General features: G+C 48.3%; 2 protein-coding genes across 15 annotated transcripts in view; one reads left to right on the plus strand and one right to left on the minus strand.

The window, feature by feature from the left end:
• DOCK1 (dedicator of cytokinesis 1) overlaps positions 1–17232 on the plus strand; it is a 539709-nt gene that overhangs the window by 74854 nt on the left and 447623 nt on the right. For 9 of the 14 annotated variants that reach the window (XR_014827179.1, XR_014827180.1, XR_014827181.1 and 6 more), the window contains exons 6-12: positions 431–579; positions 5311–5446; positions 6562–6719; positions 8711–8792; positions 9436–9571; positions 11225–11297; positions 15072–15151. Coding sequence is in view for 6 of the 14 variants with exons in the window: in XM_084995916.1 (XP_084852042.1) it covers positions 431–579; positions 5311–5446; positions 6562–6719; positions 8711–8792; positions 9436–9571; positions 11225–11297; positions 15072–15151 (814 nt within the window). In the remaining 8 variants the exon portion in view is untranslated. Of the gene's footprint in view, positions 1–430; positions 580–5310; positions 5447–6561; positions 6720–8710; positions 8793–9435; positions 9572–11224; positions 11298–15008; positions 15152–17232 lie in introns of all 14 variants that reach the window. The other 5 variants (XR_014827178.1, XR_014827177.1, XM_084995915.1 and 2 more) reach the window with 1 other exon arrangement.
• On the minus strand, positions 13888–17059 carry LOC146397137 (uncharacterized). Its single transcript, XM_084995923.1, has 2 exons — positions 16199–17059; positions 13888–16052 (listed from the first exon to the last, which is right to left on the minus strand). The coding sequence occupies exons 1-2, from the start codon at positions 16742–16744 to the stop codon at positions 15177–15179; spliced, it is 1422 nt and encodes a 473-aa protein (XP_084852049.1). The 5' UTR covers positions 16745–17059; the 3' UTR covers positions 13888–15176.

Genomic DNA, 17232 nt, shown 5'->3' on the forward strand with positions numbered 1-17232 from the left:
ACAGTCAGGCCTCCGGGTTGCGTTTCTCCAGTGGTCAGGGTGAAGGGGTCCTGAAAACTCCGTGGGCGAGATCTGTAGGCTGAGGTGCTTCCTTAGGGAGCTGGAAGGTTTGCCCATGGGTGGGCGAGACGCTTGAAGCTCCCGGGCCGGCTTTGAGCTTCAAGTCCAGGTCCCGCCCTGGTCCATTTCTGGATTCAGGGGTACACACGCAGGGATGTTGGCTGGATTGTACCTTACTTTGTATCCTGTCAATCTTTTCCTGTGTGATGGGAACCAAATTCCGTATCCTGTGTTCAGTTTCCTGCTAAAAACATTTCTAATTTGGCATTCATTGAATCCTTTGTATAAAGCACAGAGGTGTCTATTTGGGGGAAATCCTGCAATGCTCTTTTAAATCAAAAGCTCACCCGTTGTCCCTCCTCCCATCCAGCAAGATAACAGGGAGATGTTTCGAAGCGTCCGACACATGATCTACGACCTTATTGAGTGGCGATCGCAAATTCTCTCTGGAACTCTGCCTCAGGATGAGCTCAAAGAACTGAAGAAGAAAGTCACTGCCAAAATTGATTACGGAAACAGGTTTGGTTTTGTGAAAGATGATTTCATGCTTAAATTATCCCATATAATAACATCACCCTAAGCCTTGAGGAGACGCAAAGCCTATCTAACGATAAAGCAAAATTTCTGCCATCCAAATAATGGCACAGTTTTCATTTTTAAAAGAAGATGAGGTATTTCTAGTGGATCTTGAAAAGCAGGCGTTTTCTGAGTCGTTGAACGAAGCTCAGCCAAGGTAACTTGTCATTGTCGCTTTTCCAGGGGAGACCCCACAGTGACCCCCCGACAAGGGGCATTTCCTTTCTGCAGACAGTCGACCCCCAGTCCTGACTTGGGGGTCTCCTGTGCAGGGACAAGCACCAAGTTTCTTTCTGTGGCTTCCTACACTCCCAAAGTGGGAAGGGACATCCCAGGGCACCTGAACACTTGTCCCCAGTGTAGGGAGGACGGATTTGGCAAGCAAAACTACAGCCAGCTCAAAATCTGAATTTCAGCTATGAAGGAGACCTCTTTGTTTGACAGGGGGTGTCTCATGCCAAAGTTCCCGTCCACAGCGGGCCCCGCCCAGCTCTGCCTAAATGCCTCCAGCAGCGGAGCGCTCAGTCTCCCAGAGAACTGCGTGTTCTAGGGGTAGAGTTTCCGATGTTGAAAGGAAATGAGCTACAGTCACCTCCATTCTCCCCGGTTCTGTAACCAGAATGAGGCCACACCCTTTCGCACTGGATAACTGCTTGACTGTTCGTCTAACGTCAGAGCTGCAGGAAGCTCTCCAAAGGATCTGGCCGTAGGGTTCCCACATACTGGTCTGTATCGGAATCGCTTGGAAAGCGTTCCTAATACAGGATGCTGGAACCCACTCCTTTAGATTCTGATGGCTGATGTCTAGAATGCTGGTGAGAGGTCCCAGGTTTTGTTTTGTATTTTTTGTTAGTTTGTTTGTTTGCTTTTTAGGGTCACACCCAAGGCATATGGAAGTTCCTAGGCGAGGGGTCCAATTGGAGCTACCGCTGCTGGCCTACCCCACAGCCACAGCCATGCAGGGTCCGAGCCGAGTCTGCGACCGATACCACAGCTCAGGCAACACTGGATCCCTGACCCACTGAGCGGGGCTAGGGATCGAACCTGCATCCTCATGGATACTCGTCGGATTCATTTCCCCTGAGCCATAATGGGAACTCTGAGGTCCCAGTTTTTCAAAGTAGAGTTGGGCCACGATGGACGCAGACCAAGAAACTACTGGTTTAGTCCCCCCCCCCCACCACCACTTGTTTTACACATTAGAAGAGGAAGCTGAGAGAATAGGAGAGGTTTGCCCCCAGCCATTCAGCTGAAGGGAGCCCGGGAAAAACCAGAAAACTGTTTTGCAAAATCAGGATTATAACTGTTTTGTTTTCTAGTAATTCAGATTTTCAAGTGTGAAAACTTTCTGGAAGCTGCATTATTAATTAGTAAGGTACAATATTTGAAGGAGGAAGGCTACTGCAGAAGGCTTTTATTTTTCTTTTTGCCAGAAAGCCAGAGACTTCTGGGTATACAATGTTAGACACTATTTCAGTGAAACCCATTTCAAGACCACCTGCCTAAAAAAAAGGAAACTTTTGGAGCTTTGACTTTATTTTCTATTGGAGTATACATGTTTTGAACTTATGTCCAGAAACCACCTGCTTAATTTGGCTCCGGGAAGCAACCAAAATACATTATGTCATGGAACAATCTAGTTAAGAAAGGAAGCATTTCCAAATGTAATTTACTACTTTGATAGGAAATGCAATCCATAACAAGACAATTTTTTGCCTGAGGAACTCAAGTCCATGCCACAACTTCTCTAAAGCCTAATGCTCTGTGCTTATCTTTCTAGTTCCTTTCTCAGAAAACAAAATAATAAAAAATAAAATCATAGTGCGGAAAGTCAGATTTTCAAATGATGTCTGGGAGACATTTGAGAATGTGATTAAATCCATCTCTCTAGGAAAACACATGTACATAACACACATACACGATTTTGTGTGTAATTTCACCTCCATCCTCAAAGGTGCCTTGGGCTTCCACGAAATTAGTTTCTAATGGTGTTAGAGTCCCTAACGCTGTTACACTGCACCTTCACAGTGGAAGCCCACTCTGGATTCAGAACCAGCTGAGAGCCCTGCACAGAATGTGCAGACCCTTGAGAGAGCACTTCCTGTGGCAGAGACCCAGGTACCCATGCCTCTGCTTCTCAGCACGATTCTGTGGGGTCTGCAGGAACTTCCAGCCAGTCCTAAAGCCAGGTGCTTTGTGGGTTTGCTGACACCAGCACAGGCTCTGCCCACACCAGAAGGGAATCCCTTCTCACCACCCTAAACAGCATCTATTCCACCCACATCAGCATTGGCCCTGCCCACCTCAGAACTGACCCCGCTTATTAGCATTGACTCCACCCACTCCAGCACTGGCTCTGCCCACCTCAAGACTGACTCTGCTCATTAGCATGGACTCCGCCCACTCCAGCACTAGCCCTGCCCACCTCAAGACTGATTCTGCTCATTAGCATGGACTCCGCCCACTCCAGCACTGGCCCTGCCCACCTTGACTGACTCTGCTCATTAGCATGGACTCCGCCCTCTCCAGCACTAGCCCTGCCCACCTCAAGACTGATTCTGCTTATTAGCCTTGACTCCATCCACACCAGCACTAACTCCTTCCAGGGAAGGAGCAGTGGTCTGTAGAGGGAGGGCCATTTCCTCATTGGAGAATCCTGTTAGAGTCAGAAGGCTTTACAAAAATGTCTTTCTGTTCCTCTTGAGGTATCTCATAGTCGTTGCAGCCACGGAGGCTGTTTTCATGCAGAACGAAAAGCCTCTGTTTGTTTAAAAGCCTCTTTACCCTGGTGCTGCTGACAGGCCCGGGTGGTCCTGCTTCACCATCAGTAAATTCACTCAATATATATTAAAAGGGAAAAAAAGATGAGGCTTCTGTGATTGCCTTACACAAACGGTGCCATGGTCCAGCAGAGCTCACAAAGCTAACCTTGTCTACGTCAGACTCAGAGGAAGCCTTAAGGTGTGTGACCTTCAGGGAAGTCAGAGATTAGTTTGGATGGAGTCTTATTGCCAGGTCATCCTTCCTCTTAAACTTGTAACTGTTAGAGACATTGTTTAATTGAAACTTACTTTTATTTCAAAAGATGTTTTCCTCTGTCGTATGGTTAAAAAAAATTAAAGCTTTCCTGCTTCTATAAACTTGTTAATAGCAGGAAGAAAAAACCCCAGAGGCAAAGTATAAGACATCTGTGGTTAAGATGCTCATACCTTATTAAAAGAAAACCAGAACACTCCACCGTGGCACAGCTCGTGGTTTCCTTATATAATTGCCTTTGTTTATTCTTTAAATAAAAGTGGAGGCAAAAATCACCGAACAATATGGTTGGGTTTGGGGAGACGGAAAGAATGTTGCCAAAAAACATTTCCAGATACAGAAGGACAGATTGATTAACCAGACGCTGCTTGGGTTTTAAGTTGGCGACTGTGTTTAGCCATCTGGCCAGAAAGTTGCTTAACACCGTTGTGGATACCGTCCATATGTTCCGAGCGGAAACACAATAGACCGTCGTTATCACATGCTTTCTGATGGGCTAATTAAAGGATTAGAACTGACGCTCCATGGAAGGAAAGTAGTGTGGACCTTTCCAGAAACGTGGTGGGTAAATGGAGTGGCGGGTGTGCCTCTGCTCCAGCTTTTCCTCCTTCCGAACTCCCTCCTGCCACTAGTTCTGTATGTGGGTTTATGGGTGTGCATGTGCCTGCCCACACACGCGTGCACACACATTCGTATATACACACCCCAATACATACCCACATCCCTGTATATATATAGCATGTGTGTGCTTTAGACTGCCCATACTGTTTGTGTAGTAATTAGTAATATACTGGCGTTCCTGTCGTGGCGCAGTGGGTAACGAATCTGACTAGGAACCATGAGGTTGCAGGTTCGATCCCTGGCCTTGTTCAGTGGGTGGAGGATCCGGCATTGCCATGAGCTGTGGTGTAGGTCCCAGACACGGCTCAGATCCTGTGTTGCTGTGGCTCTGGCGTAGGGGGGGCGGCTATAGCTCCGATTCGACCCCTAGCCTGGGAACCTCCATATGCCGCGGGTGTGGCCCTAGAAAAGGCAAAAAGACCAAAAAAAAAAAAAAAAAGAAAGTAATTAGTAATGTACTAATATTACATATTTCATTTTGGGCTTTGTAGGTCTGTAAGACAAAGTCACCATGGCAATGGAGAAAAAAAATTAAATCCTTTTTTTATTTTTAACCTCTTAGGGAATACATTTTAAGGTAAAGAAAATGACCTTGGAGTTCCCGTCGTGGTGCAGTGGATAACGAATCTGACTAGGAACCATGAGGTTGCTGGTTCGGTCCCTGGCCTTGCTCAGTGGGTTAACGATACGGTGTTGCCGTGAGCTGTGGTGTAGGTTGCAGACGCGGCTCGGATCCCGCATTGCTGTGGTTCTGGCGTAGGCCAGTGGCTACAGCTCCGATTCAACCCCTAGCCTGGGAATCTCCATATGCCGCGGGAGCGGCCCAAGAAATAGCAAAAAAAAAAGACAAAAAAAAAAAAAAAAGAAAGAAAGAAAATGACCTTGTAGGATTACATCCCCTAATATTGTGGGAGCAACCTGACTTTCTATGATGTCGTCCTTTGCTCCGTTGCTGGAGCGGAAGTTTGAGAATTCGAGGCTCTTCGGTTGTGAGGTTCTGAATTCTTGTTGTTCTAGAATCCTTGATTTGGACTTGGTGGTGAGAGATGAAGATGGCAACATTTTAGATCCAGAACTCACTAGCACGATTAGTCTTTTCAGAGCTCATGAAATAGCTTCGAAACAAGTGGAGGAACGATTACAAGAGGAAAAAGTAAGTTCACCTCTGTGTAGCATGCCATTTGCATGTGGACTGTATAGTTTCAGTAGCAGCTCACTTTATTTAAATTTTTTTTTTTTTTGCTTTTTAGGGCCCCACTCACGGCATATGGACATTCCCAGGCTAGGGGTGGAATCAGAGCTGTAGCCGCCAGCCTACACCACAGCCACAGCAACGCAGGATCCGAGCCACATCTGTGACCTATATCACAGCTCACGATAACCCACGGAGCGAGGCCAGGGATCGAACCTGCGGCCTCATGGTTTCTAGTTGGATGCGTTGCTGCTGTGCTCCAGCGGGAACTCCAGCGGTTTACTTTAGTAAAACATCAATAGTGAAGCCCAGAATTTGCACTAGGAAGGTCCAGAAAAGTCGCGGCTCCACAGTATATTTCATGCAGCGTGTGGATGGCATGGAGCCCAACCTCAAAACCTGCTGCTGATCACCTGAAAGGAGCTCATTCCTTGTCGGGGCCGATTTTACTGACCTTGACTTTGGGGTCTCAGCTCAGGGGAAACAATGCTTGATTCTGCATTTCCTCTCTGATGGGCGTAGTAGGAAAGGGACATGTTCTATCCTCGAGGCGGACACGGAACACATGTTTTAGGGACCGTTTTCATCTTCCGTGGCCTTACATGTGTGTAGTCCATATTCAGAACTCGATTGGCTGACGGAGACATCCATTCACTCCGCAAGTGTTTCTTGAACATCTCCTGTGTGCCAGGTACTGAGACCATAATGATGAATAAAATAGAGATGCCTTCGGAGGGTTTGATCTCCTGGGAGAACCAAAAGTGAAACAAGCAGCTACGCCTGTGGTCTCCACTCTGATTCGTTGGCTGGACCCCTGAATGTTCGGTTCCTTTGAAGAAAACACCCAGTTAAGGGGCTAGGGCCACGGCACGGGGTACTGTTATTTTTCAGCTGAGTGCGTGCATGTGTTGAGGTGGCGCATGAGGACAAGGACAGCACTGCACCACGGGCTCTGCCAGCTTAGTGCAGCTCGTTGGGCTTGGTTTTCTATTCGGTAGGGAGTGAACCCAGCAAGGGCGAGTCATGAATGCCGCTAACGTGGACTTTCTGTTTCCTTGTACCGCTGCCACTCACAGTCTCAAAAGCAGAACATAGACATTAACAGACAAGCGAAATTTGCCGCCACCCCTTCTCTGGCCTTGTTTGTCAACCTCAAAAATGTGGTTTGTAAAATCGGAGAAGAAGCCGAAGTGCTCATGTCGCTCTATGACCCCGTGGACTCCAAATTCCTCAGGTCAGTGACCTTCCCTGGCTGCTGACTCGCTCTCTTTGGTTATGGTTTTGAGAAAACGGCATCAGAGCCACCCCGGCGTCTCACCTCCCAGGGCACCCTGGGGTGAGCAGCCGGTCAATCTTCTCCCGAGCTGCTGCGCTCCGGGCCAGGGTCAGCCTCCCTGCGTGTCGGATTGGGAGGTTTTAGTCTCGAAAGGTTTTAAGAACCTGGCCACTGAAAATTGAAGTCATGCTTCTTGTGTTGTCCTCGTAGGAATTTTTGTTGGTTGAGCCTTCCAATATCACTCGTCTTTGTTCATTAAGAATTTTGATTAAAGTGCAGTTGATTTACCGTGTTGTGACAATTTCTGCTATACATACAGCAAAGTGATTCAGTCACACACACATACATGCATAGATACCATATATATTAACGTGTGTGTGTATATCTATAAACATATGTTACATTCTCTTACGTGTGTATTATTTTCCGTTATAGTCTGTCCCAGGAGATTGGATACAGTTCCCTGTGCTGTACAGTGGGTCCCTGTGGTTTATCCATTCTAAATGTAATACTTTGCATCTATTAACCCCAAACTCCCCATCCCTCCCACCCCATCCTCCCTCCCCTTAGCAACCACCAGTCTGTTCCGTGAGTTTGTTTCTGTAGGTAGGTTCATTTGTGCTGCATATTAGATTCCACATATAAGTGATATCATATGGTATTTGTCTTTCTGTTTCTGACTTACTTCACTTAGTATGAGAATCTCTAGTTGCATCCATGTTGCTGCAAATGGCATTATTCCTTTTTCAAAGTTTTATTGAAGTATAGTTGATTTAGAATATCACTCTTGTCTTAATTTTGCTTTTTCAAGCTTTTGTTCTCTGTGCGTGTCATTCCTGGACCTTTGATCTGCTGTTATTTCTCCAAGAAGATTGGTTGGGATACAGTGTCCAGAACGGTGCCTGCTACATAAAGGCTTTCAATTAATATTTGTTGAATAGAATATTATAAATCCCATCTCTGCCATTTCTGTCATTTCTAATGACAGAATGTCATTAGAATGTCTTTTCCCAGGTCTTGCTTTTGTTTCTCAGTGTAACGTTCTCTTTGCCTCTTCGGAAAGAGATTGGTTTAAACTGTGTGTGTGTTTAAAACTCCAGAATCTTCACTCATATTATTCAAGATTTAACAGCTTCGTATATGATAGGAAACAGAGCAAGCTTCATTCCCACTTCTGATAAGAACTTTATTTCTTTTTGACATAAGATTTAATATGTGTTCTTAGGTCACATTTGATTTGTGTCAGGCTGGAAATATCATGTAGTTTTACTTGATGCTGTAAATGAATGAATGGTGACTTTGAGACTCTAGTTATTCCAAATGAAGGAATATGCTTTTAGTAATAAATCTTCAACATGGGGTGGAAATCCTATAAAATTGGATTGTGATGATCATTGTACAACTATAAATGCAATAATTCCTTGAGTACTAAAATAAATACATAAATAAACCTTCAACATTACGCAGGCTACTGTGTATAAAATAAACAAAAAGGACCTACTGTAGAGCTCAGGGAACTACATTCAATATCCTGTAATAACCTATAATGGAAAAGAATCTGAAAAAGAAGAGATATATATGTATAATGAAATCACTTTGCTGCATACCTCAAGCGAACGCAACATGGTAAATTACTGCACTCAAATTTAAAAAGTGGTTAAAAAATTAACAAACGTTGAACTGCCATTTGCAAATAGTTCCTTTGCAGTTATAACCCTGGACATCCAAAATTAAAACTTCAAGCGTTTTGTAAGGCGGTCCTTAATTACTGTCTTGTATGGAGATTGCTTATGTGTTAATGGAGAAGCAACTCCGATATTGTTGCTCTGTCTGAACCCACATTGTCGTCTGTATAATGGGCTTCCGTGGTATTAATTAAAAGAGCGGATATATGCTTGTTACTCTGTTCTATTTGGAAAATTACTTCGCTTTGATTTTCTTTTTTCAAGTGAAAACTACCTGGTTCGCTGGTCAAGTTCAGGACTGCCTAAGGATATAGACAGATTACATAATTTGCGAGCTGTTTTCACTGTAAGTACCTCCAGGATGTTCTGTTGACTTGCTCACCATTCTAGTGACTGGTTTTAATGACCCCCCCCCAACCTCTTTTCTTTTTTTTTTTTTAATTTGTCTTTTTAGGATTGCGCCGGCCGCATATGGAGGTTCCCAGGCTAGGGGTCAAATTGGAGCGGTAGCCGCTGGCCTACACCACAGCCACAGCAGAGCGGGATGCGAGCCGCATCTGCGACCTACACCACAACTCACGACAATGCCGGATCCTTGACCCACTGAGCGAGGCCAGGGATCCAACCCATGTCCTCATGGATGCTAGTTGAGTCACAACGGGAACCCCCCTCCCTTCTCATCACTGTCAGCTGTGGGTCCTTGAGATGCCTGTAACCCTTGGTAATTGGCTATGATAACATAACTGCTCAGAATCCTCAGGGTCCCTGACAAAGGTGGACTCCATTGCCTTTGAGCAGGCCTCTTACACTTGGGTCTTAAGTTCATTTAATGCTCATTGACTGTTGTGGTTCAGCCCCTTTCTGTCGTGTGAATAGCTTAGTCACCTGCTAAAAACTGGTTGACCATCCATCTTTTCAGGGTCTGTCTCCATTGAACCTACCTTGAGTAATGGTTCTCCACAATAATTTACGGAAATTCGTGTTTCTAGGACCTCGGAAGCAAAGACCTGAAAAGAGAGAAAATCAGTTTCGTGTGTCAGATCGTCCGCGTGGGTCGCATGGAGCTGAGGGACAACCACACCAGGAAGCTGACGTCAGGCCTGCGGCGGCCTTTCGGGGTGGCCGGTAATCCGTTTCCCTCCCTTCAGCCTTTCGGGGTCCTCGCATTCGCTGTGAACACGAGCTGATGTCCCCCTTGGACAGGGGGCCGCTTGACTCATAAGCTTTTCAGCAAGAGAGAAAAAAAAAATCTGAGTTCTTCTCTGTGCGGGTTCAAGTTGACAGCCAGCTCAGGAGCCATGGCACCCCAGCGAGAACTCCAGTTTTGTTTCCCTGTGAACCCTTTGAAATGTATTTGGCTTTTAGAGCCGTTTTAGGTTCAAAGCAAAATTGAGCTGTGGGGCGAGGGCAGAGGGGTCGAGGGGGCAGTGATCTCTGACCCCCCCGTGTTAATCCCAGAGCGCCTGGCGTTCCTAGAGCTGTAGCGCAGGTGTGTTGCTATAGACACGACGCAGAGACCTGGGTTTTCTGCTTGAACACTTCCCACCTGCCAGCTGCGGCCGAGGGAGTGCCTTTCATCCTGGGATGTGCACTTTTGAGCACAAAAGGGAAACAGTCTAACGCGGCAGTTTGCAGCCCAGAGTGTATTCGACAACAATCTGGGGAGCTCGGTGCAGCCCTAAAAAGACAAAAGACAAAAAAAAAAAAAAAAAAAAAGAAAAGACAATAAATAAATCAAAGATCAGACGCTTTCTTTAGGGCTGCACCTGTGGCATATGGAAGTTCCCAGGCTAGGGGTCAAGTTAGAGCTGCAGCTGCCGGCCTACACCACAGCCACAGCAATGCCAGATCTGAGCTGCATCTGTGACCTAGACCACAGCTCACGATAACGCCAGATCCTTAACCCACTGAGGAAGGCCAGGGATGGAACCCGCATCCTCATGGATACTAGTCGGGGTTCATGACCACTGAGCTGCAACGGGAAGTCCCACCTTTTAAACATATACATCCTTAGGGACGGGATTGTGTAAAAGGAAATAAGTGAGCCTGTTGCTCACTTAGAAGTCAGGTGTGGAGGCTGAGCAGAGATGGAGAACCTGTCCAGCGCCCCTAGGGCTCTTTTGGGGGGTTTCTCACTGTGTTGGGCAGAGCTGGGGCGGAGACTTTCTAGCTCCCAGAGGTGGGGCAGATTCTTTCATGTCTTTGAGCCGAGTTTCCTCAGCTGCACTGTCGATGGATGTGACAGTTTGCTGTCAAGTGTTTTGTGAAACAGGGTCCACAGGTGCCAGCCTGGGGTGGCTGAACCATAGCCACATGATTTCCTGTTTCCGCATTCGGGGACCGCGCAGTGACAGGTTTGAGGCTCCAGAACAGTGCGTGGGCCTGGGCCCTCTGCCACCCAGGGCGTAAGTGGATGAAATCAAAGTAAAGTTTCAGTTCCTCCATCACACTCGCCCCATTCTAGAGGCTCCTTGGGTTAGACTGTTTTATCATCACCGCACAAAGTTCTCTTGCCACGTGCATTTCAATCAGTCCCAATCAGATACCAGGCCAAGGGAGTTATTCAGTGGAACTTTGCTGTTTAAGTCTCAGCCCCCTTCGGGCCAGCGTTTTCAGATAACTTAATTTGTCTTTCAAACATGAAACTAAACTTGAATATGAAAAAGTTCCAGCAGACACGTTCTGCGTGTTGTTTTGTCACAAGACGTGCTGATGTTCCTTGGTTCCTTTTCTACGATGATGGCGTTTAAGCAGAACCATCTCTTTTCTTGTCCCCAGTGATGGACGTGACTGATATCATAAATGGAAAAGTCGATGACGAAGACAAACAGCATTTCATCCCGTTTCAGCCGTAAGTATGGAGCAAAAGACTTTACCAGATAGCATGTGGAAAATGTATGTTTTGTAATAATTGCCTTTATAAAGTTTTTAGATTCCACACAAATAGGAATTATTTTAAAACATCTATTTAGCTGCTTCTTATAGGGCACGACATTTTTGTAGTCGCAGGAAACCCAGGTTAAAATTTATGGTCTTGGAGTTCCCCTGTGGCACAGGGGTTAAGGGCCTGGCATTGTCACTGCAGCAGGTCAGGTCGCTGCTGGGGCGCAGGTTCGATCCCTGGCCTGGGGAACTTCCACACGGCACGGGCGCTACCCAAAGAGAAAAAAGTTTATTTTCTTGCCAGCAGAAGATGTTTAGATGTGATCCCCGAAGTGCCGCACCACGTGGAACATGCAGAATTACAGTTCTACCCTGAGCAGGAATGTCTCTTGACATAATTGATTTATTCTAGTAGCTGTTCACATTTTCAAAACACAAGACTTTCAGCTTCCTCACAGGAAGTTGCTGTTTTTAAGCGGAAAAAAAAACAAACAAACCCACACACAAGGAAAGTGAATTCTTGTGTCAGGTGAGAAGTCGCACAGGGGATTTTGCTGTCTGTGTGTTGTTTAGGGTGGACGATGTCGGTGCTCTGCTGCTTTTATGGTTTGTCTAGTTCTGACCTGACGTCTGTAGAGAGGTGTGGCAGCTCGCAAAGCCCTTGGAGGAGATGCATTAAATCGATTCTCTGATTTGAAGGTAGATCCCGTGGAAAAGGTTGAAAGACTTGGTGTTATTTCCCTGGAGGTGAAAGCCGGGAGGCAGCTGAATACGGCGCTGTGGTCCCTTCAAGGGCACCCGAACACCTTAGACGGAGGCAGAGAGAGGAGGGGAGTTGGAGCGCTTTAGGTTAATTGCCAGCGGCGGCTTTCTCCTGTGCCTGTGAAATCTTAGAAGACCAAGTGACAAGTCGAGTGAGAACGACCTGGCGTAGGGCCTGGCATTCTGTCCTTTCTCCTCATTTCTCTTTCTCCCTACGTGGTTCCAGGTTGAAACCGAATTGCGTTTTAGACAGTTTGTGTTGCTTTCGGGTATTGGCTGAGGGCATGCGGCGTCTGGTGACCCTACTGGGAGCTGGGGAGACTCCCGTCCTGGGCGGGGTGCCGCAGGAGCCGTGAGCTCGGTGTCCTTCTGCACCCCTGGTTCTGCCAGATGGAATGCCCCCCCAGCCCGAGGCTTGAGGACCACTCATTCAAGGGGGAATGGAGTGGGTTTCTTGGCAGGCCTGGAATCCGGTGTGAGAGCATCCGGAACCGTGGCTCGGTAGGAATTTTTATACTCCCCTCGACATGAGAGCAACAGAAAACCCTGCATTCGTGTGCTTGAAATTGGGGTGCAGTGTTTTGTTTCTCACCACACGACTGGAGGCAAAGGCTTTTTGTGGCCTCATTGCTTTAGCTGTATTCCTCTGTCTGACGTGGGAGCCACTAGCTACATGTGGCTCTTTAAATTCCTGAAACTTAAATATTTAGTTCTTCCATCACACGAGTCCCATTGGAAGCCTTCCGCACTGCAGGTGGCTCGTGGCTGCCACGTGGGTCGGTGCAGACAGCGTGCGTTTCTGTGGTCACGGCTCGGTCTGTTGGAGCCTGGTGCTTTGCATGCCTGCCCGGTGAGGACAGTTACAAAGGGGGCTCAGTTCTGCAGAATCTGGAAGTTTCTTCCGTAAACAAGGGGAATATCATCTTGAACATGGGCAGACTTTGAGGGAGTACATAAAATACATCATTCTAAAATGCTAGGGTCCAGCCGTGCATGAGAAGAAACACGCAGCCCAGGGCTAATCTGAATGCCGTTTTCGGTGTTAGACCGCCGCCTTTCCTGATGGTCCCCAGTGGACCACTGTGTTGAAATTACCTGTTGCCTCCTAATGTCTTCGGGGAAAAGTCAAGGGAAAAAAAACCCGCCTGGGTTGTGGTTTGAAAAGCGAGGGGGGGTGGCTGTTAGTTTTAGAATCACTAACCTCAATTTCCCTGGGATGCCTGCTGAGCGCCTCCAGAGGGCATATTTTCTGCCGTCTTTTTCTGCCCTTTGGTGAAATGTCCACCTTAAAAATATGATTCCATGTTCAGCTCGTCGTAATTTGTGACTCCTTGCTCCGTTAAAGGAAGACTGATACACAGATTAATACTTTCCGTGTGTGAAACCACAGAGAAGCATGCTTTGAAAAAAGCCAAAGGAGCAGGGAAACTAGTTCTTTGGGAAATGCCGGGCTAATGAACCCATTTTTCGCTCCATTAGAACTGATTTATGATATCACAGGATAAGTTTTAGGGCAGGAAGCACAGTGTTCATTTCTCTCTCTCTCTCTCTCTTTGTTAACTTGCTCAAGTAAATTAAAACAGCCTTCAGCTCTCTGGAGTAATGTGGGCTCGAGTGACAAATAGCACTTGTCCTTGTTTCCAGAAGTAATTTTATTTTATTTTATTTTTTATTTTTATTTTATTCGATTGTCTTTTTGCCTTTTCTAGGGCCGCTCCCGTGGCATGTGGAGATTCCCAGCCTAGGGGTCGAATCGGAGCTGTAGCCACCGGCTTACACCACAGCCACAGTTACGCGGGATCCAAGCCACATCTGCAACCTACACCACAGCTCACGGCAACGCCGGATCCCCAACCCACTGAGCAAGGCCAGGGATCGAACCCGCAACCTCATGGTTCCTAGTCGGATTCGTTAACCACTGCGCCACGACAGGACCTCCTCCAGAAGTAATTTTAACCCCTATGTCCATGACGTATCCTTTCTTGCTTATGAGCTCTCGTGCCTGGCTCTGCTCCCTGGGGTTTCTCTTTGCACATGTCACCTGTTTGTATTTATTCTTTTGGTCCTGGTGTGGCTTCTATTAAAAGCTCCGGATCCACGAGTCCGCACAGCACTGATGGTTTATGTTCCCGATGGTGTCCCAGTTTTACTTTTCAGACCTGGTAGTTGTGTGCTCTGAAGTTGGTCCCATTCTTTCCACATTTAACTGTTCTCGGCTACACCGAGTACCTCGTCTCAGAGAGTAGAGTGTGTGCTCCCCAAGCTTCTTTAGCAGTTCGGTCAGAGGGGTCTTTTTATTGTCTGATTTTGTTTTTCCCTTCAAAGCACTCGCCCCTTGACCTATGCCTGGGTCAAGAATTATTCAAAGAAATGGTCATAAGCATTCCTTGGGACCCAAAGCTGCCCTCGTTATTTTAAGATACCTTCCCTTTTTAAAAGTTATCTGACAGGAGTTCCCGCTGTGGCACAGTGGGTTAAGAATCCGACTGCGGCAGCTCCGGTCGGGTTTGACCCCTAGCCCGGCACAGTGGGCTACAGATCTGGCATGGCCACGGCTGTGGCGTAGGTCACAGCTGCAGCCCAGATGCCCCCCTGGCCCGGGAACTTCCCTGTGCCGCGGGTGCAGCCAGAAAACAAAACTGCCTGAGGGACAGGAGTGGCGCCCTGGCGCACGTGTGTCTCTGGGGATCGGGTCGCCCTCGTTTGCTTTACTTCTCCTGTGTGATGCGGCATTTTCCTGATCAATGCTCTTCCCTGTGTCTCCCTTGTCACCTATCCTTGTCCTTTGTCGTGCGTCGACTCATGATGACGCTCTCGCACTCGGTGGTGATGGTCTCTTGTGTGCCCTTGTTCCCGTGACCTCCGGGTCTCGGTGCCCCTTTGTCTCCTGTGGTCTTGGTCGTCCCGTGCCCTCCAGGCTCGCGTTGGACGACGCCCTTCGACACAAGCCTCTGAACATGTCACCCCGTTTCTCACCCAGGGTGGCAGGGGAGAACGATTTCCTTCAGACTGTTATAAACAAAGTCATCGCTGCCAAAGAAGTCAACCACAAGGGCCAGGGTATGTATTGTACCGTTTCGTTGCTCTAATGTCCGTTTACGTGATCGGGGGGCAGTGCCGTGTGCTTCGAATTTAGTTTGATGATACTCGTGACAGTGGTGGTGATGGCGGTGCAGATTGATGAGAGTGACGTGATGATGACAGTGGTGGTGATGGTGGGGGTGGGGTGATGATGAAAATGGGGATGGATGATGCTGGTGATGGTGACAACCATGTGGTGGTGGTGGTGGTGGTGGTGGTGAGGATGTTGATGGTGGTGATGACAGTGATACTGATGGGGATGGTGGTGGCCATGGTGGTACTGGTACTCCTGATGATGGTGGTGGTACTGGTACCCCTGATGAAATGGTGGCACTGGTACCCCTGATGAAATGGTGGCACTGGTACCCCTGATGAAATGGTGGCACTGGTACCCCTGATGATGATGGTGGCACTGGTACCCCTGATGATGATGGTGGTACTGGTACCCCTGATGAAATGGTGGTGCTGGTACTCCTGATGATGGTGGTGCTGGTACCCCTGATGATGATGGTGGTACTGGTACTCCTGATGATGGTGGTGGTACTGGTACCCCTGATGATGGTGGTGGCACTGGTACCCCTGATGATGATGGTGGCACTGGTACCCCTGATGAAATGGTGGCGCTGGTACCCCTATGAATGGTGGTGCTGGTACTCCTGATGATGGTGGTACTGGTACCCCTGATGATGATGGTGGCACTGGTACCCCTGATGAGTGGTGGCACTGGTACCCCTGATGAGTGGTGGTACTGGTACCCCTGATGAGTGGTGGTACTGGTACCCCTGATGATGGCGGTACTGGTACCCCGATGATGGTGGTGCTGGTACCCCTGATGAAATGGTGGCACTGGTAGCCCTGATGAATGGTGGCACTGGTACCCCTGATGAGTGGTGGTACTGGTACCCCCGATGATGGTGGTGCCGGTACCCCTGATGATGGTGGTGCCGGTACCTCTGATGAATGGTGGTACTGGTACCCCTGGTGAATGGTGGCACCGGTACCCCTGGTGAATGGTGGCACCGGTACCCCTGATGATGGTGGCACCGGTACCCCTGATGAATGGCGGCACCGGTACCCCTGATGGTGGCGGTACCGGTGCCCCTGATGGTGGCGGTACTGGTACCCCTGATGGTGGCGGTACTGGTGCCCCTGATGATGGTGGTGCCCCTGATGATGGTGGTTGTGAGAGTGTTGGAAATGGTGATGGCTGATGATGATGGCAGCGGTGGTGATGATGATGCTGACAACAGTGACACTGATGAGGATGATAATGGTGACGCTGGGGGTGCTGGTGGTGGTGGCGGCGGCAACGCTGATGAGGAGGAGCTCGCAGTGTTGGATGAGGCTGGGTCCCCACTGTCCCTGATGAATATACAGCCCAGCAGGGTTTTCTTGCTGATCGCCTTTGTGAGCCCTGCTGAGAGCCGGCCTCCTGGATGAGCCAAGAAGACTGACAAGGATGCAGTGAAATGTTTGGAGAGAGCCCAGAGTTGATGAGAAACCCACCTCCTCACGGGCGCTTCCTCTGGCTGGTTTCCCCTCGCTAATGTGGTGACCCGACCTCTGCCACATCGTTTTCCGGGGCTCCCCCACCCCTGCCCCTGAGAAAGGGGCTCCGCTGTGCAGACCGACCCCCTCTGTTTTGTAATCTTGGGGATTTCTCCTCCCGGCTTTGCAGTCATCGTTTCTAACCCCACGCTGACAAGTTTCCCAGCAGCTGACCTTCTGTTGGCAGAGGCAATGAATCAATCACCTCGGGCTGGTGACAGCTGGCACTCCGCTGGCCAGGAGGGCTGCCAGGAAACAGGGCTTACTGAAGCACCAACCCCGAGCCCAAGGGGAAGTTACCTTCAGAATCGTTCTGACCTGAGGCTGCTTTTAGCATCACTGGGAAAATCCAGGTCTCAGCCCCTGGTTTGAGCCCGACTTAACTACAGAACTTAGGGGACTAGACCTGGTTCTTTTTTTTTAAGGGCCGCACCTGTGGCATATGGAGGTTCCCAGGCTAGGGGTCGAATTGGAGCTGTAGCTGCCAGCGTATGCCACAGCCACAGCAACAT

The sequence above is a fragment of the Sus scrofa genome, chromosome 14, assembly GCF_054392235.1.
Source record: "Sus scrofa isolate SSC_HxYL_T2T_F1_AM1 chromosome 14, Sscrofa_HxYL_maternal_Yorkshire_Landrace_v2.0, whole genome shotgun sequence".
Classification (NCBI taxonomy): domain Eukaryota; kingdom Metazoa; phylum Chordata; class Mammalia; order Artiodactyla; family Suidae; genus Sus; species Sus scrofa.